This window comes from Aspergillus nomiae (assembly GCF_001204775.2).
Source record: "Aspergillus nomiae NRRL 13137 chromosome Unknown contig00464, whole genome shotgun sequence".
NCBI classification, from domain to species: Eukaryota; Fungi; Ascomycota; class Eurotiomycetes; order Eurotiales; family Aspergillaceae; genus Aspergillus; species Aspergillus nomiae.
This window is the reverse complement of record NW_015378519.1, coordinates 1-24,537: the sequence shown is the minus strand read 5'-3', so window position 1 is coordinate 24,537 and position 24,537 is coordinate 1. Positions and strand designations below refer to the sequence as shown.

General features: G+C 48.8%; 8 protein-coding genes across 8 annotated transcripts; 5 read left to right on the top strand and 3 right to left on the bottom strand.

Annotated features, from left to right (window-relative positions):
- Positions 1 to 416: 416 nt before the first annotated feature.
- On the top strand, positions 417 to 1,550 carry ANOM_010232 (NAD-dependent epimerase/dehydratase family protein; the record flags this gene model as incomplete). Its single annotated transcript, XM_015555488.1, has 3 exons — positions 417 to 468; positions 553 to 714; positions 790 to 1,550. The coding sequence occupies 3 exons, from the start codon at positions 417 to 419 to the stop codon at positions 1,548 to 1,550; spliced, it is 975 nt and encodes a 324-aa protein (XP_015402239.1).
- Positions 1,551 to 3,690: 2,140 nt separating this feature from the next.
- On the bottom strand, positions 3,691 to 6,886 carry ANOM_010231 (DNA topoisomerase 1; the record flags this gene model as incomplete). The annotated part of the gene is made up of 6 exons (XM_015555487.1): positions 3,691 to 3,825; positions 3,878 to 4,327; positions 4,398 to 4,637; positions 4,693 to 6,234; positions 6,328 to 6,551; positions 6,709 to 6,886. Coding segments are annotated over 6 exons (2,745 nt in total), but the record flags the coding sequence as incomplete, so codon positions are not given.
- A 525-nt stretch (positions 6,887 to 7,411) lies between these two features.
- Positions 7,412 to 8,881, top strand: ANOM_010230 (F1F0 ATP synthase subunit gamma; the record flags this gene model as incomplete). The annotated part of the gene is made up of 5 exons (XM_015555486.1): positions 7,412 to 7,556; positions 7,701 to 8,275; positions 8,334 to 8,446; positions 8,591 to 8,625; positions 8,677 to 8,881. Coding segments are annotated over 5 exons (927 nt in total), but the record flags the coding sequence as incomplete, so codon positions are not given.
- A 515-nt stretch (positions 8,882 to 9,396) lies between these two features.
- ANOM_010229 (DnaJ domain protein) lies at positions 9,397 to 11,023 on the top strand (the record flags this gene model as incomplete). Its single annotated transcript, XM_015555485.1, has 2 exons — positions 9,397 to 9,558; positions 9,668 to 11,023. The coding sequence occupies 2 exons, from the start codon at positions 9,397 to 9,399 to the stop codon at positions 11,021 to 11,023; spliced, it is 1,518 nt and encodes a 505-aa protein (XP_015402244.1).
- A 1,114-nt stretch (positions 11,024 to 12,137) lies between these two features.
- ANOM_010228 (F-box protein) lies at positions 12,138 to 13,688 on the bottom strand (the record flags this gene model as incomplete). The annotated part of the gene is made up of 1 exon (XM_015555484.1): positions 12,138 to 13,688. The coding sequence occupies one exon, from the start codon at positions 13,686 to 13,688 to the stop codon at positions 12,138 to 12,140; it is 1,551 nt and encodes a 516-aa protein (XP_015402243.1).
- A 436-nt stretch (positions 13,689 to 14,124) lies between these two features.
- ANOM_010227 (putative disulfide isomerase) lies at positions 14,125 to 15,666 on the top strand (the record flags this gene model as incomplete). The annotated part of the gene is made up of 3 exons (XM_015555483.1): positions 14,125 to 14,277; positions 14,334 to 14,341; positions 14,406 to 15,666. 3 exons carry the CDS (start codon positions 14,125 to 14,127, stop codon positions 15,664 to 15,666), a joined length of 1,422 nt encoding a protein of 473 aa, XP_015402241.1.
- Positions 15,667 to 15,982: 316 nt separating this feature from the next.
- On the bottom strand, positions 15,983 to 19,260 carry ANOM_010226 (ribosome biosynthesis protein KRE33; the record flags this gene model as incomplete). The annotated part of the gene is made up of 2 exons (XM_015555482.1): positions 15,983 to 16,187; positions 16,259 to 19,260. The coding sequence occupies 2 exons, from the start codon at positions 19,258 to 19,260 to the stop codon at positions 15,983 to 15,985; spliced, it is 3,207 nt and encodes a 1,068-aa protein (XP_015402240.1).
- A 1,291-nt stretch (positions 19,261 to 20,551) lies between these two features.
- On the top strand, positions 20,552 to 23,942 carry ANOM_010225 (putative capsular associated protein; the record flags this gene model as incomplete). The annotated part of the gene is made up of 7 exons (XM_015555481.1): positions 20,552 to 20,595; positions 20,644 to 20,702; positions 20,839 to 21,158; positions 21,225 to 21,638; positions 21,699 to 21,845; positions 21,895 to 22,322; positions 22,373 to 23,942. The coding sequence occupies 7 exons, from the start codon at positions 20,552 to 20,554 to the stop codon at positions 23,940 to 23,942; spliced, it is 2,982 nt and encodes a 993-aa protein (XP_015402242.1).
- Positions 23,943 to 24,537: the final 595 nt, after the last annotated feature.

The window sequence follows — 24,537 nt, the reverse complement described above, 5'->3', positions numbered from 1 at the left end:
CTCCTGCTGGTTTCTCTCCCACTTTTTTTTATTTTATTTTTTTATTATTATTACCTGTGCTTCTTTCCGTCTTGCTTTTCTTTCTCCGTCCTTCTTTTTAATTTTAAATAGCGAAGGTAGAACTCTCTTCTTCGTTCTCCATATTTTACATTTGTAACCCACTATATTATCTCGGCGCCTCTTATCTCCTCCCTCCCTCCCTCTCTTCCTTTGGGTTCCCCCTCATCGCACTTTCTCTCCCGTTACACTTTCATCATTTATTCCCCTCCCCCTTTTCGCTGGCTCCCCGCATTCTTTGTTTGCTTCAAGCTTGTGTGTGGGGTTTGAGAACCGACGATACCTACTCAGAAAAAAGCTGCAAATTGTATCCCATTGCCACTTTCGCGCCCTGATACGGTCCCCTCTCGCATACTACCATGGCGAGCGACCAGAGCAAAAAGCCTGCCGTGCTGATTGTTGGAGGACTCGGTATGTACATGCGACAGATAATACTGCGGCTCGTGGTGATGCAAGGGGGTGCATGAGCTAACCCAAACGTCTTGCGTTTCGCAGGGTTCATCGGTCGTCATCTGGCCCTTTACATACATGAAAACAACCTGGCATCGGAAGTGAGAATCGTCGACAAAGTCCTTCCTCAACTGGCTTGGTTAGCCCCTGAATTCCAGGAGGCTTGCTCTAAAGATAAGTTCGTTCAAGCGGACGCTAGCCGGGAACGTGAGTGCACTCGACATCTCTAGGAATCCTGAACAAGCAATGGACGTCCCATACTGACACCGCCTTGCTATCTAGAGCATTTCCCGCGTGTCTTTGATCGGGCCAACGGCGAACAATTTGACTACGTAATCAACTGTGGAGGCGAGACAAGGCACTCACAACCCGACGATGTATATGAGCTTCGCAATTACAACCTCACCGTGGCCTTAGCTCGTGAGGTGGCCCGTCGAGGAATCCGTTCTTATGTCGAATGCTCCACCGCCCACGTTTACAAGTCCGCATCATCGCCACGGAAGGAGGATGACAAGCTCCAGCCATGGCATAAGCTGGCAAAGTGGAAGATGAAGGCTAGTGACGAAATCAGCAAAGTCCCTGGCCTCAACTATTGCTTATTGCGCCTGCCACATGTTTACGGAGAATACTGCTCGGGCTTTTTTGCCATGGGAGTATGCCTCGCACGAGTACATCTTGAAATGGAGAAGGACCTAGAGCTTCTTTATACCGGAGACGTCAAGATGAACACCCTATACGTCAAAGATGCAGCCAGTGCCCTGTGGAAGTCCGCCGAGTGGAGGGCAACCGCTCCGACGGACGGTTCGGCTCCCATTGCTTTCAACGTGGTTGACCACGGCAATACTCGTCAGCAGGACATTGCCGATGCGCTATCTACTATATTTGGTCTCAAGTGCTCATTCCTGGGATCGTTGGTCTCGCAGTTTGCCAAGCTTAACCTCGACGATGTGATAGACGACATGAACGAGGAATGTCTGCAGGTCTGGGCAGAATTGATGGAACAGAAAAAGATTGACGCCCAGGTCCGATCAGCCCTTTCCTAGAGAGGGACGTATTCAAGGACCAAGACATGTCCCTTGACGGCACACTTTTTGAGAAGACAACCGGCTGGAGACCCACCCGGGAACGCTTCGATGCGGACGGCGTACGCGATATGGTAGAGAGCTACAAACGGATGGGCTGGTGGCCATAGATAGGCCCATCATACACCACGAAGCTCTCACTGTCAAGTCTTCAACACCTCTTCACTTTGATCAACCTTGGCCTAAAGTCACAAAAAGTATGATGGCATTCAATAATGACGACCCATTCACGACCGCTGTTGTACCTTCGCCTGCACTGACGACGGATATCTGCATTGGAATAAATCACTCTATCTGAAAATTCGAGCGCATAGACCACCTCTCGCCCCTGTTAATCATCCACCTCGAGCCGCCAAATGTTGCCCTGTACTATGTATGGTCACCGCTCTACTTGTAATCTATAATATCCTTTCTTTGGTCCAACCAGGATCTGTTCTTGAGCGCCGGTATGTTCCAGCTAGTTTTCTGATATGCTTGTGTTATGTTCAATATCCTTTTTTTCTGATCATGGGCATCCTGCACCTCTAGACTCCTGCACCGCTTGCATGTGAATGACTTGAGCTTTGCTTTCGCGGCTCTGTTTTTATTATTCTGCATTGGAAATACATGTTGCCAACAGGATCTCGAAACTACTCTTCTAGACCACTTTACTCCATACTTACCACCTTCGCCAACTGTACTCTCCTGTACCAATACCATGAGTTGGGTTAGTCTTAAGAATGGAACTCTCCAAAGCCCTCCTGTTGAGCATTTAAGTAGTGTGTTTTGGCTACAGGCTGCGGTCGTTTCAAGTTTATTTTATCGACCGACCAGAAGAGAATAGCACTTCGTCTGTGGACCGTGTGAGCCAGGGTAATGTGGCCCCGTTCGCCTCGGAAGCCCACAGAGAACGAAAGAGCAGTGGGCATCGCTCTATCTCTACATACTTAGTCTCGCCTCTAGCTTAAACTCAGCGTCGGGCGGGACTTTCCTTCCTGATTTCCGAAATCCTAGTCAATACGCACTCCTAGTATTCCCTGAAAACGCATATCCAATATCGTAATCATATATACGGAGTATAAAGTGGACTAATTAATAGTCGACATTATAGCTATATTTCCAATCCATTAGGGTCAGATCTGTAATAAATCTACGGTTCACGGTTAACTATCGTATGGTATTTATTCCTCATCCGTCGAGTGATGATCAGCATACATTAATTTAGATTAAGTATATATTAATATACCCTTGATATATGTAGTATTGACCAGGTTCTCGAATTATGCAGGTTGTCAGTATTGAGCTTTACCAGAAGTACGAGGGACTGCTTTGGTTGGCCAATCTACTGTCCACATACATCCCTCAGGGAATTCATTATCCAAGGAGGGATATAGATTGATTCACACAGGAAGTGGATGAGTGAAATTTGGCTCAACTGCCTACATAATAATTCATTTTGTTGGAGCCTTTTTATTTTAGTTTAGTTTATTTTTACTTTTTTTTTTTTACCTGGAGCAAAAGGCATATTGGTAGTCACTGGTATTCAGGTCCAGCGTTAAGAGACCTAGTTCTATGTCTACATTCTGCTTTGACTGCTGGCAGTGTTCTAGTGTTCAAGACATTGTAGGTACTGCTGACTTAGTGGAGTGCACAGGATGACAAGAATATACAATATTGTATTCTGCAGAAGTCGCTGCTAAGCTCTATCCATCTTGATGAGTTTCCAGGTCCGCAGACCTGTGTATTGCTTGGTATATGGTAGTGCTTCCTCTTTTCGTCTTCTCTTCTTCTCTGTTTCTCTTTGTTCTTTTCTCGCTGGCGAGTCTGAAGAAATGCTGTACATATAACAGAGCAAAGCAATGATAGAAGTAAGTATACCACAGATGTTTGTGGCTCTTGCAAGCGTATTCCAAAAAAGCCAATTTGCTTTGGAAATTGACCTCAGAAAGATGAAAGGAGATATCGAAACTAGAACATGGGACATATATCACAGCCCTTCTATTGCCACAAGGGTGGCCGAGAAGGGAATAGAAGCAACTAAAGATAAAAAGGACACGGAAATAACGAGATGCAGTGCCGTGTAAAACTTTCAAAATTCGAGTTCTGCTGGGGAAGGAATAATCTAGAACTCCCAGTCCTCCTCAACGGACTTGATAGCCCACTCGAACTTCTCACGCAACGACTTGGAGAAAAACTTCTCAATTGGGACGTTGAACTTCTTGCTGAAAACAACCGTGAGACGAGGATCGATATAGTTCTGCACGTTGTTAGACAGCCTATCGATGCGAGTCGGGGCAGAGGAAACTTACAATTTTGGACGTGCCGAGGGCCACTTCTTTGTTATCTTCCTTGTCCTGAGCCTGCAATTCCATGGTCTCAATACGCTGTTCAAGTTTCTGGATGGCATTCTCAAGCTTGTCGACTGTGGGACCTTTGCCTTCAGCTTCCACTTTCCCTGTCTTGTTCTCTTTGTTGAACTTCTTCTCCATGTCCTTGACTACTTCCAGCCGGTTATCAAGTTCCTTGGCCTTCATTTCCTTCTCCCCTTCTGCCGCAAGCTTCTCGTTATCCTTATCGAATTTCTTCTGGATCTTTTGGCGTTGCTCTTCGAGTAAGAAAGCCTGGTGCTCTTTGACCCACTCCATGTCAATATCCTCGTCCATTTCGAAGAATTTAGCGCCCTTCTTTTTCTTAAGACTAGGCTCCAGATCAAGCATCTGCTGCTTGAGACGCCATCTTTGGTAACGGAGACCTTTGATCTGCGCAGTGGAAGGGGAAATCATCAGCATTCTCGGCGGCTAAGATCTAGGTCGTGTATGTGATACTTACCCTTTCGCCCATCTTCTCCATTTGATTAGCGTGAGACGCGGTCACAGTTCGCTTGTGGTTACAGAGAATGGCCACTTGACGGTTGGCATCGTTGTACGCCTTGACCTTCTCTGCAATGGTGCCAGTCGCTTTCATCTCTTTGAGCAGTGTACTCATCGTGTGTGAAGCATTGTAGGTACGGAAAACTTTCGCCGTCAAGCCCTGCATATAGTTCGAAAGGTGCTTGTTGAGCGCAGATGTCTACAGAATGTGGATGTCAGCAAGCATTTTAGTGAACAAAGGCAAAGCAACCTACCGTTAACCGATCGAAGATCTCATCGCCTGGACCCTTAGGATGTTTCTTGAAGATCTTCAGGTTTTTGAAGACCTGGGCATCGACCTCGACTTCATCGTAGAATCGGATGCTGTCCTTACCCAAGAAGTCGAAGATAACCTTGTTTGGTGGCTTGAGCGTGACGTGGTCGTACTTCAGCGAGCAACAGCCGACTGTTTCCGCTTCATCCTCGCCCTTTTCATTACCAGCACGAAGGGCAAACTGATCTATCAAGTAGACGGCCGTGGCTTTTTGTCTCTCCACCATCAGCTCGCTCTTCATATTCTTCTTGTAATCCTTGCGAATCTTATCAATGTGATGTTTCAATTCACGAGCCTTTTCGAACTTCTTGTAATCGCTCTGGCCCTTAACATCGGAGTTTGCGGCAAGCATCACATATTTGTAATTGCCATTGATGTTCTCTTGCCACATTGCAAGCCACGTGCCCTCTCGATCGTGCTTGACTTCTTTCCAACGGTGGCCCTCCGGCGGTGGAGGTACAGGGGCGTCTTTTCCGATGTTGATGGTAATTTGCTCAGGCTGAACTCTAGCCTTAACACGTCCCGTCTTGGGATGCTCACCACGGCCGCGGAAAAGAGACGGGGGTTCAACACGGAAGTTTCCAACCTTCTGCTTTCGGCCATCCCACATGCAGTACGTATAGGGGGCTTCTTCAGCATCTTTTTCAGCCTTCAGGCGCTTCTTCTCAGCTGGGGGTAGGTTCTTCTTCTCCAGGCGCTTCATGTCATAGTATGCGAATATTGGCTGGAAGTCGCACTTGGAGAAGTCCTTGATATTGACCTTGTTACCCTTGGAATCCGTTGCGCCGCCTGTCTTCTTCAGGACGTCTTGGAAGTCCATGAAGAAATTCTTCTGGAAAGTAGGGTTTTCGACATGCTGAGTCGCATTCAACATGCTTCCAAAGAAGCCTGCCACCTCTTCCGCATCAGGGTGAAGATTGACTGGAACACCATCGTATTTCAATTTGACATCCTTTGGTAGGGGTTCGTACGGCGGGGGAAAGACGACGCCGTTGTGTTCGAGGGTTGTCCACTTATTCGTTCCATCACCCTTCGTGGGATCTTCCCACCACTTGTATTCTTCTTCTTCAGCCTCCTCGGCCTCTTCGCTTTCTTCCTTCTTCATTGGTGTAGCTTTCCCACTCCCTTTCTTCACGGGGGTAGACTGCGCGGACTTCGGTTCTGTCTTCACCTTTGCTGTAGATGCCCTCTTCACAGGCTTCTTATCATTTGCTGGCTCCTTTTTGATGCCGTTGGTCGGCTTTTTGTTCGCTGCCGCCTTCGTGGACTCTTGCTTGCGACTAGCTTGGGCGTCTTTTTCTGCCTTCTGCTGAATTCTCTTCTTCTGAGAAGCAAGTTTCCTTTCAATGGGGACATCGGAGTCGGACTCTTCAATAATAGAAGTTTCCGCCGCCTTTGGCAGCTTTCTCCCGTTGAGCGCTAGAGGTACATCTTCATCCGTTTCCGGATCTTCATGCTTGATAGAAGTGCGACGGCGCTTGCTCTGTCGAATAGTCAGCTGCTGAAACTAACACTGACAGCGCCGCAAAGTAAGGGGGTTTAACGTAGGGAATGGCGCGGGCTGGCTCTGGCGTACCAAGGGCTGATCATCCTCTTCACTGCTCTCTGGTTCCGCGTAGGATTTTCTTTGACCAACACTGGTTCGCGCTTTTCTTTTGCTGAGGGCGCCATTGTCCTGAGCTTCCGCATCCGTCATCTGAACATCATTGTCCTTCTGCACGGGTCCAAAACGGTTCGAGATGCCAGGGTTGACATCGCCATTTGTCTCTGTCGCATCGCCCATGATCACGCTGGGGGTAACTAGATGAGACTATATGTAAGAATAACCTATTCTTGACGGAGTTTTCTAGTCCAATAGGAGCGGATCTCAGATCGTACTCAAGGGCGTGAGGACTTGAAGTGATGCGAAAACCGCAAACAGGCTGTCGCTAGACCCAGGACATGTAGGAGAACTCACCAGTAGATCGACCGTTTGCTTTCACAAGTGGGGTATCGTCATCTGAGGAGCTCATGGTGCTTGGATACGAGTGAATGGGCAAGCGTTGGTTAAAGAACGAAGAGTACAGGCGAGTTCGGCAGGGAAACCTATAAACCGGAACTGGCCTGCCCAGTCGGAAGAGTAACACTGGCGCTTGACAGAAGGATGAAGTCAGAGAGAATCTAACCAATGGAAAGGGTGAGAGGAGAGCAGATGTCAGGAGAAGAGTAAATACATTGACTGAAGAGGGGGTAGAGATGGCAATAATGAGAAGAGTGAGACAAGAAAGGGAAAGGGCTGACAAGCTGAGAGAGGAAAAAGAGAGGAAAGAAAGGAATGCAATGGAAAACGAGGCCGTCTTTTGGGGCCTGAGGCGATCCCTCACGTTTCTCCGGACCAGCCAGTCTGGTTGCGAGGCCGGCCACTGCCTGAGGCGACCAACCCAAAACACAGCGTCATTGACACAGTCTACTCCGAGGCTGGCTGAGCGTCGATGCCTGCATGCCTGAAGAGGAATGCCGGGAATTTCGGGTTAAAGGTTTGTGCGTACTGCGCATCTGGCTTTTCAAGTCTCCCCGACAACCTTCCCGTTCAGGCATAGTGCGGCTTTGTTCCCGTTCTGCCGGCTGTCGGACGAACAGAAACAGGAGTCCAAGTCAACGTCTTCTCTTCCCGCTAAAGCAGAGGTCTCACTACCCACCCTCGCGGCTCTCCCCTCTGCAGCTTTCCATCGCTGGTCATTATATCTTGACCTTACGGTCCGATCTCAGAATGTTCTCTCGTGCTGTTCGCCCGGCCGTCAGGGCCGGTAGTGCTGTTGTCACCCGGTGAGTTCTCTTCCGGACCTCTTCACACCAACCTGGGCACCTTCCAAAACAGACCTCCAATCATCCGCGAAGAGAAGAGAAAACCTTGGGATTCTAGGATGATTGCGTTCAACACGGTGGCTAGTTACTAATTTCTTTGTGAAGCACTGCTCCTCCCAATGCCGCCAACTTCGCGACTCTGCGTGAAATCGAGGGCCGTCTCAAGTCCATCAAGAACATTGAAAAGATTACCAACACGATGAAGGTCATTGCTTCTACCCGTCTTACCCGCGCTCAGAAGGCCATGGGCGAATCTCGCAACTACGGTGAGACCTCCAACACCGTTTTCGAGAAGGCCGAGACCAAGCCCCTCGAGGACAAGAAGACTTTGCTCGTCGTCGCCAGCTCCGACAAGGGTCTTTGCGGTGGTATCCACTCCGGTCTGAGCAAGGCTACCCGCCGTATCCTCCAGGAACACGCCGACGCCGACATCGTTGTTCTTGGTGAGAAGGCCAAGGCTCAGCTCTCCAGAACCAACCCCAAAGCTCTCGTCCTGAGCTTCGCCAACGTCTGCAAGGACATCCCCACCTTCGCTGATGCCCAGGCCGTTGCCGACCAGATTGCTCTGCTGCCCGCCGACTATGCCAGCGTTAAGATCATCTACAACAAGTGGCTCAACGCCCAGAGCTACGAGCCCGCCACTGTTGAGGCTTACTCCGAGGAGGCCATCACCAAGTCCGGTTAGTGTTTCACCATCTGCTCATATAAAAGTCTAGTATGCTGAACTCCCTTCCAAAGCCAACATCTCCTCTTTCGAGATTGACGACCAGGCTCTTGCCAACCTCCGTGAATATGCTCTTGCCAACAGCCTGTTCTGGGCTATGGCCGAAGGCCACGCTTGTGAGATTTCTGTAAGTTCATTCCCGATATAATGTGAATATCCGAATCATTACTAACCCACCGATCTACAGGCTCGTCGTAATGCAATGGAGGCAAGTATCACCTGAATAGCTGAGGTGCTCGTTGACCTAAACTAACCAAATTTCCCTTTACAGAACGCCTCGAAGAACGCTGGTGAGATGATCAACAAGTGAGTACCGCTCAGCACTTAAATTGGGGTCCAAAATCTAACGTCCGGCAGGTTCCAGATTCTGTACAACCGTCAGCGTCAAGCCGCCATTACCGGTGAGCTGGTTGAAATTATCACCGGTGCCACCGCCAGTGCGGACATGTAGAAGCTTTCATGATGCTTCAGTGGGAAGGAGTCGACATGTGTGTAGACTTACTCTTAAATACCTAGCTAGATTTTTATCAGCCTGTAAATCAGTCTATCCATCTTTCTTTTGTCCCGTTTCTCCTTCTGGCCAAGTATTGTAACTTTTTCTCATTGCTCTTTTTCACCATTTTCCTACCTCCTTGTCTGCTGCCTATTATCATTCCCCCATTTCTGATATTGTTGTTTCGGAATTCACCGTTTCATGTACAAGGTGGTGCTTTTCCGAGACTGGGCACATGATATCCCCAGGTCCGAGATGGGCAACAACCGTAACAACAAACGAGGTGAATCAAACGGAAAGTCCACTACTTGTCTCAAATGCAAACAGCGACTGTTTCTTTTCACTCCAGCCCAAGTGCAGACTGTCCCTTCATTTTTCCCTGCCTACTCAGGTGTAGACAGTGAATACGTACTCTGCATTTATATAGAGCTTCCAGTCTTCATTTCCCCCTTCATGAAACTCACATACATCTCTCAACATCTCATTCGCTCTACTTCTTGGAACAACGGTTGTCGCAAGCTAGAAGAGTACCGAATCCCCTCGGCCCTAACTGTCAGCACATTGCCATAAATAGATCACCCTCCATGGCCTCCACAATCAGAAGAACAACGATGAACTGCTACGAGATCCTGGGCATAACTCCAGATGCAGACTTGAAAGATATCAACAGCGCCTACAAAAGACTCGCTTTAAAGTACCACCCTGACAAGACAGGTGCAGATGATGCCTACCTCGAGTTTCAGAAGGTATAGTACAATCACAATTCGCCGTTTCTTTCACATATTCCTCTCATATCTCATCCTACTTCTCAGTCACTTGACTCAGCTTATACTGACACGACCATGTACCTTGAAGATCCAACAAGCCGTCGAAATCCTCCGTGATAGTAGCCGCAGGGGGAAACACGACGCAGAACTGCTGAGCAGACGTATTCTTAGAGAACCGGCCATCAATCTTTCTAAACAGGACACTTCTTCTTCTTGGGGATGGGCAGCTTCGAGTCCTGATTTGTCTGCTCTACGTAGTATGAGCGGGCGGTATATGTTTAGTTATGCGAATAGCGTCCACATGGATCCTTATTCTCCAGAATCGCAGGAGGAGATTAGGCGATGTGAGCGGGAACGCGAGTATGGAGAGCAACTGAAACGAGAGTGTGAGCAGTGGGAGGCTTATGAAGGGGACCCGGATTTTTCGGGTTATACCTGGACATACGATCCGGAGACTGAGGAAATGATGAGACAGAATAGAAGGAAGGAAGCTATGCGTGCCAGGGTAATGCGTGATGAAGGACAGACGGAGAGGGGGGAGATGTTGGATGAAGAGGATGAGCAGAAAGGCTGTGCTGAGGAGGGCGGTATGGCTGGTACTAACCCGGGTTCTGAATTTGAGGAAGAAATAGATGACGAAGAATATCAACAGTATGAGAAAGGTGAAGAGAATGAAGGCGAGGAAAAATACGAGGGCGGAGAAGAATATGAAGAGCAGGAATATGAGGAAGGGTATGAAGAAAACTATGAAGAAGAGGGATATATAGGAAAAGAAGATGTTGAAGAAGGCAATGGATACGATCCATATGGAGGAGACGACCAAGAGGAGGACGACGATCCTGCCTTCTCAGTTACCTCTACACAACAAACCCAGGCCGAGTATGAAAGCGCACGACAAGCCCCAGCCTCTGACAGTGAGGATCTGCTTGACATGACAAGCGTTGGAGAACCAGTCAACCCGGTGGATGAAACAGGAATTATCCCCGAGGAGTCAGATACTGATGAAAATGAAACTTTCCACAGTTTCAGTGACGGAGAAGTCTGCTTTAATGGCGACAACGTATCTTCACAAGCACCGCCCGTTGATGAATCTTCACGAAGCCCACGTTCCCTCGTTGATCCTTTAATCCCGCACTTCCGGGAGAAACTACATCATCCTAGCGGTCAATATACGGAAGAAGATGTTCACACTGAGCTCAGAGGCCTTGTTATGGAGTCCTTCTGCGGCTGGCTGGAGACTCTCCGGCTAGAGTTTCCCGGAGCAGAATCAGCAGCAACTGCCCAGGTGGATCCAGAGCATTGTCGCCATCTGGGTTATTGGAACAAGGAATTTGGATCATTTGAATGTGAAATGTGCCATCGGTGGATGCCCATCTACACCCTTTCTTGCCCAGCGTGTGGGATCAGGGCGTGTGTTGACTGCAAGTTTCACTACAAGGAGTGACTTTTGCCCGCTATCTTCTTGTTACAATCTGTTTGAGTTCCCACAGTTGGCCAGTTCAGGTATGCTTGATGATGCATAACAATACCCTTGTATTCAGTTGTTGTTATGAAGGAAATAATAATGACTTGTGCCATATTCAATCGTGGGGATTTGATTCTTCGTTGAGTACGAATATAGGCATATCACAATACTCCTTCAAATCAAGATACATCAATCTTACATGCCCCAGAAGAATATAGTTCCTCGACGCGCTAGTATAGTCTGGCATGGGAAATGCCTTCGTGTAGACAACACCTGATCCGGGATCTTTGTATTGTGGTCATGTTTTATTGCTAAACAGTATACGGGTGACCTACGGATACCGGAGGAAGGCCGAGTATATCTTAGCAGTCTCACCCAAGGAAAGTACAACCATTATTATTCTAAGATATATATACTCTCCACTGGAGGATACTACTTTCTAAATGAGAGTCAGAAGCTTAGCATTTCTTAGGTTAGCGTAAATTTACCCAGGTAGTTTCTGCGCTATCTTAACTCTGGTCTTACGAGTCAGAACCCCAGGGCAGAAGCTCTCGATCCCCCGTGCATGCTCTACGATTACTCCACTATATGAATCTTGCACATAGCGCAATGCAGGGGTCCAGTGATGTATACAAGTGGATGCAACCACCGAGTCCTTCTTTCATCGGCATAAATGGCATTGTCAATTTCGATTTTCTCTCATTTGGCCTCTGGCGCTGTCCCCAGAGACATGTATCTTTGCTCACTATTTTCAGCTGATCTGGGTGTAAGGAGGAAGAATTTAGGGTATGGTGCCTTTCCAGATAGTGAACCAGTCCTGTCTAATGGTTGCAGTAGATGGGTATATTCTTTCCTTTGGAGCCATGAGACATTCTTGTTTCAATAGAATCTAAGTAAAGACTTCCTGTGGGAATACCGGTGTTTTTATTTCCCTCCTTTCATGATACATGTCCGGTAATAAAGCGGGAAGTTGAAGGTCTGGCTTGTTTAGAAATCCACACGACACCTATTCGACTCGATGTCTGCAATATATATGGAACTTGGCCACGCGATATAAATAAAGACTTTAACATTTTTTTTTTCTTTTTCCTTTTTACTTATCGAATCTATAGATGACAAGTTCGCGGTTCGCATTCTCACCAACCAAGTGCCTTTCATTTCCACAAATCCTTCCTTTACCTATGAGCTCGAAAATTTCCTCATGCTTCAATGTTTTAGTTGAGGATGGAGTTCGGATGCTCAGGAACATTTTCAAATCAAACGGCCATGTACTAGGTGACAAATGGAGGCAGAATCCAACCTCGGCCTTCTCATCATATGCCTCAGAGACGACAGCATACCATGGCTCATCGCAGATGGCAAATGTGAGGGGTTTTGTTTGTAGACTATTGTTCCCACGGTAGGGAGGAAGCGCTTGAGTATCAACCCGCCTCCAGCAGGGTCCTTTGCCGGATATTGGAATGCTAGTAATTTGCACCTGTGACGTCCATTCCGTCGGTGCAACCAGGCGATCGACTGGCCCTGTACATAAGTTCTCGACTATATCTATGGATTGATTGTCCTCACTAATGTTCAGACATTGCACACCCGGGAACCCTCGCTGTCTGACAGAGTAGAACCCTAGTTCCCTGAACCCAAACCGTGTGATAATAGACGGACCATTATCCTGGCCTGCTTCACGCAGACGTCCGGTTGGGTCCAAGGAAGGCCGGTAATCTGATGGCTGTGAGATATCCCAGACCGACAGCGACTCGATTGGAGCATCGTCATCTGCAGTGTATAAACTGCGATTGGGCTGCCAGATATAGATGGCATAATGTGTTTCGCTGTGAGTGGAATAGAAGCGATCCCTCTCGCTTAGTGGGTGACCAAGAAACATGATCTTCCACTCGTTCCGAAACTTGATACTCCATCCACTAGCACCTTCTGTCACGTCAAATGATGAAGCAAAGTGGCGATGCACTCCGTCACTATCATTTAACCAATGGAAGGCTTTGGGTTCTGCCCACTCCACAACGAGAACTCTTTTCTGTAGTCGAATTCGACGAATCACTTTGCCTGTGATAATGAAGGGAACCATGTATTTCCGGTCACTGTCTAGGTCCAAGAGCACAAGGCATGAGTGATCTGCGCTCGGAAACACTATCAGACCATCTTCATACGACCAAAACGACTCTGGGAAAGGGCAATCAACGCGCTGCATTAGGTGACTAGCATGGTTTTCCCAGGGTTGCACGTGAAACCATTCTCTTTCCCCAGATATGCCGAAGTCATCACAAAGTTTGTGCTTCTGGATAGATTTGGGTTTCCCCTGGCTAAGATGATCATACCTAGAGGCAAGCTGATCAAAGAGCCTGCACCAATAGATATCGTCCGCTGTAGTCTCCAGCACGCAGTCAATATCTTTACCCTGAAGCTCCCTGACCTCTTTCGCCAAAGGAAAGAACGTCCTCAAGAGTGGGATAAGATTTGCGGGGTTTCCGAAACTCTGGCTCCAAGATTGGGAAACACGGCGGCAACGGACGATGTCCCTGGGACTGAGATAATTCAAGATCATCCAGAAAATCTCTCGTGGTAGCATAGACATTCCCAGAGCCTCATGGCCCTGCGTAGTTGCTGGGGTGTCAACCATGCCCACTGCCATGGTGAACGTGGGGGTGGGGTATACAGCTTGTTTTCACGGACGTGCAAGAGAGTTAAGCATTAATAACTTCAAGTTCATTTTTAAAAATATAGGCGAGGCGGTCCTGAGCCACTTTTCAAGCTCCCATGAAACGCGAAGGGTTTCTGAGAGGGCATGGGGGTGACTGGACTGCACCCCCACGTCGCACTTTGTATCATTAAGTGTATTTTTGGGCGGAGCGGAAGCTTCCCCCGTCACATGCCAAGAGCGCGTCTTTAGGACACATTGCTTCATTGCTTTCTTTCAGCGTCTTACCAACCATAAATACTGTTCCCTCTCTTTCTGGGACGTTGGTCGCCTTCTACATATTATAAACACCACTGATAGTACACCTTTCAAAGAAAAAAGGAAAAAAAAAAAACAATCTCAAAGGAAGACACTCGCTTTTAAACTCAAGATGTGGCAGCCAAGCTCTGCACTTCTTCTTGTCGCGTCACTGTTGACAGCTCTCCCTGTCAACGCTGATGGGCTGTACACTAAAAAATCACCTGTGCTGCAGGTGGATCAAAAGTCTTATGATCGGCTCATTGCCAAGTCCAATCACGCATCGGTAAGGCGAACTGTTACTGACTATCAATGCTAACAACAGTGTTAACCATCTCACAGATCGTAGAGTAAGCGCTCTATTACCCCTCCTACCCGGTTCGCCAATTTCTAATATGTGTCCCTTCCCACCAGATTCTACGCTCCCTGGTGTGGCCACTGCCAGAACCTGAAACCTGCCTACGAGAAAGCAGCCAAGAACTTGGACGGTTTAGCCAACGTTGCCGCCGTCAACTGTGACGATGACGAAAATAAACCTTTGTGTGGTCGCTTGGGTATTCAAGGCTTCCCGACCCTCAAGATCGTGACACCTTCCAAGAAGCCTGGCGCACCAAGGGTGGAAGATTACCAGGGCCAGAGGACCGCCAAAGCTATAGTCGATGCAATGGTGGAGCGCATCCCAAACCATGTGAAGAGGGTTACGGACAAGGATCTGGACAAGTGGCTTTCTGAAGACGAAGAAGCTCCGAAGGCTATTCTTTTCACCGAGAAAGGCACTACGAGCGCTCTCATCCGAGCCCTTGCGATTGACTTCCTTGGATCAATCAAGGTAGCCCAAATTCGCAGCAAGGAGTCCGATGCTGTAGAGAGATTTGGCATTGAGGAATTCCCCAAATTCGTCCTCGTCCCCGGAGGCGAGCGGGAGCATATTGTATATGATGGCGAACTCAAAAAGAAGCCAATGGTTGAATTCCTCAGCCAAGTCGCGGCCCCCAACGCTGCTCCCTCTGCCACAAGTTCCAAGGCCAAGTCTTCAAAGTCATCCAAGTCATCTAAGTCATCGTCCGCGCGTTCTCAGTCTACAACAGTTCTAGATGATGAAGCAGAGAAGTTGAAGCCAACCGAGTCTCCTGATCCCAAAATCGTTCCCGAGGATGCGCAGGAATCGAAACCCGCACAGGTCCCCATCCAGACACCACCCATTGCTTCCCTTCCTACTGTGGAAGCGCTGGAGACTGCTTGTTTAAAACCCAAATCCGGCACTTGTATTTTGGCTCTTCTTCCGGAATCCACCGAAGCTGACGCCGACATCCCCAGCTCCGCGAAGGAGGCTGTTGCTAGTTTGTCCGAGATCGTACATAAGCACACGGTGCGCCAGGCCCACCTCTTCCCGTTCTACAGTGTCCCAGCTATCAACAGCGGGGCCGCAACCCTGCGGGCTGGTCTCGGTCTTTCTGAAGATAGCACTTCAGTGGAGATCATCGCGTTGAACGGACGCAGAGGCTGGTGGCGGAGGTACGACCCATCGGAAAACGCGGACTACAGTTTGGCCCGTGTGGAGTCCTGGGTTGACGCTATTCGTTTGGGCGAAGGTTCTAAAAGCAAGCTCCCTGAAGGGATCGTCGTCACTGAGGCCGAGGCTGAAAAGCAAACCGCCGATCACGACGAGCTGTAAGTCGAAACTGTTAACACCTGGATCTGGGCCGTAGCTATAGTTGGCGGACGTCTACACTCCTTCCTTAGCAGAGGTCCAACTATTTGAAGTAGCTTGGAGCGGAGGCGTTACGGTTAATCAATGAATAGGATGTAACTTTACAACAGAGATAGTTGAATTCCAATGAACTTTTCGAATATGAGAATCGGTCACGTATATACAAGAGGGTAAGGAAATCACTCAAAAATCAGATTCGTTCTAGACAGAATCCCCAAACTCTCAATGAACACCATCGTGTATGCTTCTATGGCGCCTATGCCTACACAGTCACGGACCATTAGTGCTTCTTCCTGCCTTCCGTTCCCTTCTTAATGATCTTCTGTCTTTTCGAATCAATCTCCTGGTCGTAAATTTCACGAGCTGACTCTCCCTTCTTCCGCTTGCTGGGCTTCGACGACTTGATGCTGACCGTCGAGGCACCTCCGCCACGGATCTGTTTCTCGGCATCCTCCCACGCAGCACTACCGTTGTTGATCTCGTATCTGAAGGCTATAAATCAGTTATTGCTCATTCAATAGGCGAGTGAAATATTTGTATAATGGGAGCCACTCACTTATCGAGAGGAAGAGCATCAATCAAGGCCCGCTGCTTCTCGCGCAATTCCGCGTCCACCTGCTGTCCTCCCTCGCGGAGCTCCTCATCTAGACCAGTCTCCAGGGGCTTGAAGCGCTCGTCGACGACCACGTCGTCGTGCGCATCGGTAGAAGCCTGGGTCACGGGGACTTGCTCGGAAGGCATAGTCTCCGCGACGGCGCCTTCGATGACGGAGCGGAAGTGGGTCGACATCTTACGGATGATCTTGAGGAACATGGCCAGGAGCTGGGATGAGGGAAGGCTCAGTTCCTTCTCGAGGTCGTCCATGCTCTTGTGCTGCAGGCCGACGGCCAGGAGGATGGACTGTTGCACACCGGAGAGGCTGACCTTGCCATTGAGGCGGCCGGAAAAGTAGTACTCTGCGATGGTGGGGACCATGTCAAGGATGACGTGGTAGTCGAGGAGATTGTTGGCGTAGCTGTCGATACGCTTGAGATCGAAGGGGGAGAAGCCGGTGTCGAGGTCGGACTTCTTGAGGAGAGCTGAGGTGATGGAGGGATCTAGTTTGGCACCTGCGTTGGCGGATTCACAAATGCTGAGGGAGAGCACGGAGGGGAACTCGCGGAACTGGTATGATAACAGGGCAAGGAAACGCTTGTGGAAGTCCCGTGCGAAAGCACCTAGCCAGCTGGAATCGTTTGGACCGGAGGAAAGAGTGCGCAGCATCACGCATGAATGCTCGCCCGTTAGATCATTGGGTGTTTGGCGGAGGTAGACGGGGGCAAAGGCAGAACGCTTCCAGAACTTGTGGAGGGATGGTGTCAAGCCATAGCTGACACCAAGGTAGTCAAGAGCGTCTGGACGGCGTTCGGACAGTTTTCCGAAGAGGGGTGGCATAGAGCGGATGTCACGAACATGGATGTTGTCATCCAGAAGGTTGGAGTTCGTGAGCTCCTCGTCCGTTACTCTGACCATTTCTTCCTGGGTTTCGTTGACGTCTTCAGAAAGGCTAGTGAATTTTCCTTCATAGAAATCAACCAAGAGTTCCAAAGCACGAGAACCATATCCCATGTTCAAATACTCTGGATTGGTCGCGATACGGACAATTCTGGCACCCGAGAGACCAGCAAAGTCCTCGTCCTGATACTGCTGGCTAACAAGCCATGGAATCAGATCACCTCCACCACGTTGACCACGACTCAAGCTGTTGAGGACACTCTGTCTGCTGATGCGACCTTCCAGCGCAACCTGGATAACACACAAAGGCTCCGGAAGCTTGGTAGCCTCCTCGTCGATTGGTGGAACAAGAACATAAAGCTGATGCGCCGGGGCATCACTCATGAGCTGAAGGTCGTTAGGTGTGTTCTTGTAGTGGCTAGCAACATAGAGAGCCATCATCTGCTGAAGGAACTTCTCAGAAACAGGGTGGAACGAGAACAGGGTATCACGGTTGACTTGAAGCAGCTGACACTGAGAGGGATGCGGGCAGCCCTGCGTGTTCATCTTGGACTTTGGTAATGTCGCGTCGAGACACAAGACCTTGTTCAGCCATTTTTCTACGGAATCTCCAGGTGCGTATCTGATAGGTTCGGCCAGGGTGATCTCTCTCAGAGACCGTCCGCCTAGGCTCTTGTCTGTGTTTTTGGCCGCCTTACCGGTTGCACGATCAGCGACATCGATATCCTCTCCTCCATTGGCCTTGAGACCTCCGCGTGACTGCTCACGAAGTTGTTGAATCAGCTTCAAAGAGAGAGACCTGCCAGTACCTTCATAACCATTAATAGTAGAAGCCATGAAAACAAGGTAAGGGCCCATCAGTTTGCGGACAAGGGGTAGAGGGATCGCTGCTGCCTCATCAATGACCAGCAGCTCCGCCTGACCTAGGACATGGGCATCTTGGGGCTGAATGTACTGGATGGTCTGACGGTGCTGCCGATGAATGTTAACCCTGACAATAGCCTTGTTGAAGTCGGGGTTGGTGGATTGGAGAATGGTATAGTCAACATGGTCAAGATAGCCAAGAGCATCGAATCCCTTGAACACAAACTCGAACAGCGTCTTCAAGTTCTCCGGACTAGGAGACGTGATGAAGATATTGCTGTAACCATGCGCAACGGCCGCTGCAATGGCAACACCCAGAGCTGCAGACTTTCCTCGTCCTCTTCCGGCAGTCAGGGCAACCGTACTCCGGAGCGTCTTCTCCGCAATTGCATCGACAAATGTCAGGAGTGCTTTCGCCTGATCAACAGTGCGAGCTAAGCTAACCAACGATCCGACTGGTTGCGAGTCTGCCAAGCTCTCCTTGATCTCCTTCAGCTCCTTCTTTGTGCCAGTATTAGAAGTATCGATAGAGTCTGGTGGTGGCAGTGGCTTGACGTTCTTTCCTCCGGAGATCGGCAAGACATTCAGTTCATCGTCGACAACCAAGCACGAATCGCAACTACCAAGGGACAGAATGAACCGCTCGTTGAAACGTGCGACCACATCATCATGTGCTTCTGTCCTGTATCTTGAGTGGATATCCATCGATAGTGTATAGAGTTGCTTCAAACTGCTCATGCCCTTCAGAAGCAATAACACAATTCCACCTCCTTCCACGGTTTCGATCGTTCGAGCGAGCAGGTTCGGTGTAATGGCTTCGAAATCTTGGAGAATACACATTCCATAGGTGTTACCTAGGATCTTTTCCGTCTCTTTGTAGTAGACATAACGAATCTGATTAAGAGTGATAAACAATTCGAAAGGGTCTTCTTGGTTTGGTTCCCGGATGCCCCTCTTCACTTCCTTCTTGATCTTCGCCTCGCGCTTCTTGCGGTGACTGGTGAATCCCAAAAGATCCTTCTTATACGCCCAGAGGACGGACTTGTTCTGTTTGACATCGTGCGACGACATAATATAGTGCAGGTTGACGATCGCATCTTTTGCGCGGTCACCAACGACGACGAAAAAGCTTCGTTTCTTCTCCTGCAAGTTATTGCGTATAAGCGCAGGAATGCGCGAATCAATCGCCTTACGCGGCATCGTGGTTGGAGCTTCCCCTGACTATCACAACTGACCAAGCAATCAATTCGTAGGAAAGGCGAATCCTTTGAAGGTGAAAACTGTGAGTGGATACGGAGATATCGTCAAGGTTCCTAGACTGGCCACGCGCTCCGCACACAGCCTTGAATTCTTATAAACTGTAGACCAGACCCTTTATAAATGATATGAAAAGTGATTCCGGCGACTGGGTCTGGAATTATAAACTGCCGTCCGTGTGCTGCAACTTTTTCTGCTCAGCCAAAAAAAGAAAAGTAAAAAAAAGTTATCAGGCGGAGAGCATACTGCCAGATCCCACCGCCTAGAAAAGTCACCGCCCTCGTGCGATTACATAATCCATAGGTTTTCCTCTTCGGGAATAGAGCGCTCTCAGGTCCAGATTGAGAAAAGGAAGTCAGTGGATCAGGCATTAAAGTTGCCTTAATTTACTACTCCTGCGTTACTAGTTGACTTCCATCAATCGCTGAAAGCTTCATCATCGGGATGACGAATATTCGATGGTCGCTGCATTTGATATGATACATGACTTCCCGCAAGCATTTGCCTTTCTTTCATCTTTTATTTCTTTGTCAATTAACAGATCCATTCCCAATGGAATGCAGTGGAGTAGGGAGCCACCGCAGTTTTGAGAGTTCAGAACTACCTATCATTTCCAATTGACCGTCGCCAAAGAAAACAACTTTTGGGGCTTCAATTCGGGGATATGATTTGCTCAGCGGGTGGTCAACAGCAGCCAAAAATAACTTGGCATGACACGGCGTCTAAGGCTAAAATAGAGGCCTCGTTCAATGATCGTCACTGGCGTGCTTTGGATTTTCCTGGCCGGCTCCACGGCGGACAGACTAAGCTCTCCCATTCCAGCAAAGACGGGCAAATCACCCATGGTCGACCCTGTTTCGTTGACGCAATTCACCCGCTGACTTGATACCGTCGCACCCCTAATACGGAGTAACCTTGGAGGGGTCAGGTACATTATCCTCCCTAAGGTCTCTGCCTCGCTGTTGTGACCTTCAGAGAACTGTGCATATGGAGTACATACTACCCTACCTTACAACTTAATCGAATCGACCCTTCCCGCCCCTTGACGTCTCCACCCAACAAATTTTAAATTCCCCAGGCAGTTTAAACTACTCAATAGTCGCCCCATAGCCGCTCCAAGTCCCTATTCCTCAGTATTCCGTGCGCGTTTTGGTCGGCGCAGCATGATGCAAATTGGCAATTGGTTACTGTAATGGCTTCCTATGCTAACTGCACATAATCATATTCTGTCTCAATGAATCTTTTCTCCGCCGAATCGGGGCTCAAAGCCTCTGTGGTGTAAGTGACTGTACTACTTTGCCCCGGAGGAGCTAACCAGGCGCGCAGGGTATTCTTACTGAGCTGCACTTTCATTACGACTTCTTACACCACCACGTTCGCTTTTGGTGAGTCAATTCTTTGCATCATCACGCTTAAGGACAAAATGGGTTATGATGGAATGTACTGAACGGCAATTGGGCGATAAAAAGGATAGCATTCATGGAGTATGCAAGTATGCAGCTAACAAAAAGGAATGAACAGACCATCCACTTGAATCAGCTATCCTAGCCTGTTTCTTAGCAGCTATCCTTCTTTTGATCACGAGCAGATTCGCCGACTCTTTTCCCACGATATCGTCTCCTGCGCATAAGTATTCCGCCATACCCCTCACAGAGCTGAGCCATTCCGCCGCAGAAGAGCCATCTTCACCGAGTAACCACAATGGTAACTTTCCCAGTCGAAAACCACTCGGCCCGAGTCGGTGGATTGGAGTTGGTTTACTTTCGGGTATGGGTTGCCTCCGAATCGCTCTATACCACCAACTCAATCACAACGATGAGTGCGCACCGACGGGATATGCTGTAAGTGTACCCACGATAAGCTTGACACACAACACATATGCTGATTCTGAATGACCAATTTTTTAGTACATGATCCCATTCCTCATTGCGCTATACGATTACTGGCGCAACCAACGTGGCCGACCAAATCCGGAATGGATTGCGCCGGAAGGCCCTTCAAATGCGCATCTGCGCATGTTCGTTACTGTAGCCAGCCGCGCGTATTTCTACCTCTGTCGGAGCCGATTGAGGAATGTGTTCTCGGCTGTATTCCTCATGACTGCTGGTCTTCTCGTGGCTACATTTGATGACGGCAGGCAATCGACATATATCTGCCCTAGTATCTCCGGGCTACATCCACGGTTTCGGGCGTATAGGTTTCTCAGCGTTGCTTTAGATACCTTGATTCTAATCGGCGCCGCTGAGCTTTGCCGGGAAGGTAACCGATCCCGGGATGGAAGGAAAAAGCAAGCGTTGGTCTCTTGGGGCTGCGGATTTCTTGTAAGTCTGCCTAGCTGTGATCAACAGTGCATATTCTAGAACTTCTAACTGTCCATATAGGGAGTTGCTGTAATCTGTTTTATCGCGGCGCTCGTTCTTAAAAAAGTGACACCTGGGGATGGCGGTTTTGTTAACTCCCATTATTTACGAAGCGCAGCAGGCCAAGGCCTACTAGTTACTTTTACAGTACTGTCCGCATTTCAACTTGTAAGCAGCATATCATAACCTGGATAAACCTATCTCTGACTGGCTTCAGATGCCCTTTTATGGTGCAGTTGGGATCTCTATATTGGCAGCCTCGGTATCCATTGACTTCATGCTGGCCTCGATCTTGTTTAACGGACAGTCTTTCCCACTGATACTCCCCTCTCGTGCTTTCGCTGCACTTCTTCTTACCTTCCTGGGTGTGATGCTATATCTCTGTGGTCAAACGGCTTCTGAAGAAGAACCGCAGTTCCTTTACGTATTCAACGTGTTTATGCGGATATTCTTCTCAATCATATTTGGCTTTGTGGTGATTCTGATCGCCCAGCAGCCCAGTGTAACCAATGTACACCCAATCGACTTGCTTATTTATGAGGGTAGAAAAAATCATGATCGCTGGAAATCCAGTGCCAATGGCAGCAAGAATCTGGCAGAAGTTGTTGCCCAGTACCGAGCGAAATACAACCAACATCCACCACCGTGAGTCAATCCAGAAGACAAACCAGATACCATACTGACTCTCGACATAGAGGCTTTGACAAATGGTATGAATATGCCACTAGTCGGTCGTCTGTCGTCATTGATGAGTTCGACCAGATATACGACAATCTATTGCCGTTTCGTGCCTTGCCGCCGGAAGAAATTAGGAAAGTGACTCACCAATTAGCCACAAATCCTTACAACGACATTGGTGCAATCAGTATACGCAATGGAACAGCAAGAGTTCAGCAGGGTATCAAGCCAACACATGCCTGGATGGTTATCGGTGCTGCTAAGATAATCGAGAAATTCTCTGAGCATCTTCCCGACATGGACTTAGCCTTCAATCTTAACGATGAACCACGAGTTTCCGTGCCTTGGGAGAAAATGTCTGTTTTGAGGGCTCAAGCGAGATCTCAAACACCTCCTGCAAGTGAGGGTTTAACGAATGGGTGGTCGAGCAACCGTGATGAAGGATGGGCGCCAATTGAGCCGGCAGATCAGACGACAGAGACCATGTTCACCGACAGCTCCTTTGTAAATATATTCGATCGCTATGTAGGCGCCCTTTGTCCTCATTCATCAAAGGCTCGATCTCAACGAATGTGGGATCGGCACCACATATGCATGGGCTGTATTCGTCCCCACTCCATGGGGCAATTTCCGTCCGACTGGACGGTGGCAACTGATATATGCCACCAACCTGACCTTGCATCCTTTCACGGATTTTTCGTCTCGCCCGCCTCATTCAAGGTCACCCAAGATCTTGTCCCGGTTTTTAGCCAGAGCACGATTTCCGGATTTGGCGACATCATATTCCCTAGTCCGTGGAACTACGTGGACAAGATAAAATACGAGCCTTCTGAACAGCACCCGGATCTGGACTATGTGGAAAAAGAAAACCGCCTTTTTTGGATTGGCGGCACGTCGGAAGGCGTGAGTCGCGACGGTCAATGGCAAGGAATGCCGCGTCAACGGCTGGCACATCTGGTTAACAACAATACATACAACAAGGTGTCAGTGCTGTTGCCCACAGGCAATGCTGATACATACTCTTATCAGATTCTCGACGGCTTGGCTCCTACAGAGAAGCTCGGGTTGAATGCTTCCGTCCACGTTACCGACCCCATCGTGCGCTGCAGGAAGGACTGTGAAGACCAAAAGCAGGAACTGGGCACAGTAGGTCGGGTCGACTTTCAAAGTCACTGGAATTACCGCTTTCTCTTTGATGCAGATGGGGCTGGCTTTAGCGGCCGATTCCTTCCCTTCCTGCAAAGTCACAGCCTACCATTCAAAACAGGCCTGTTTCGGCAATGGTTCGACTCGCGGATCACAGCTTGGCTGCATTTTGTCCCCGTTGATGTCCGTCTCCACGGGCTGTGGAGTACCTTAGCTTACTTTGGTGGCGTGAACATACCTGTCGGTGTGGATGACAAGGGTCACCCCAAAGCCATGATAGAGCCGCATGATCTTCAAGGGCGCTGGATCGCAGAAGAAGGCCGCAAATGGGCTGAACGAGTTCTACGAAAGGAAGACATGGAGATCTATTTCTTTCGGTTGCTTCTCGAATGGGGCCGGCTGACGGATGATCAGAGAGATATTCTTGGATATACGGAGTGATATCCTGTACATTGCACGATTGGACACCGCAGTAAGCGGACAACATATCGGCTGTGATTGCCTCCTTGGTGTAATTACAGGCGCATGGGGTGCATATTTACAACACAATGTATATATTCCGTTCGATATACCTCACTCTTTGACATAGTTTACCTGATTGTCTAGTATTTTCTGATGCTAAATGAAAAAAAATAAAATGTCGCCATTATAGCTATCAAATCGCTATGTACATCCATAAACGAGAGTGTAAGTCCATCCATACAAAACGCAGGGTATATCAAATCCCACCAGGGATATTCACATCGTCGCCAAACATACAAGGTCAATTTGCCCAGTTCTCTCTCCGCTGTCTGATAAATGAACGTCTGCCGATACCTACATCCATCTTCCACTCAGTCACATTGCTCTCAACGCTCGCAGCCCCTCCCTGATAAACCTTCAGCGAGTTAATACGCCAAAAGGCATCCTTGAATGCAGCAGGGTTATTCGCCACCCAATTATTGCAAGACCCCTTCGCGGCACAGCTACTCGACCCCCAAACACTACCAGCCCAGTCCCCGCAAAAGGTCGTATCGAAGATCTACACACCAGTCAG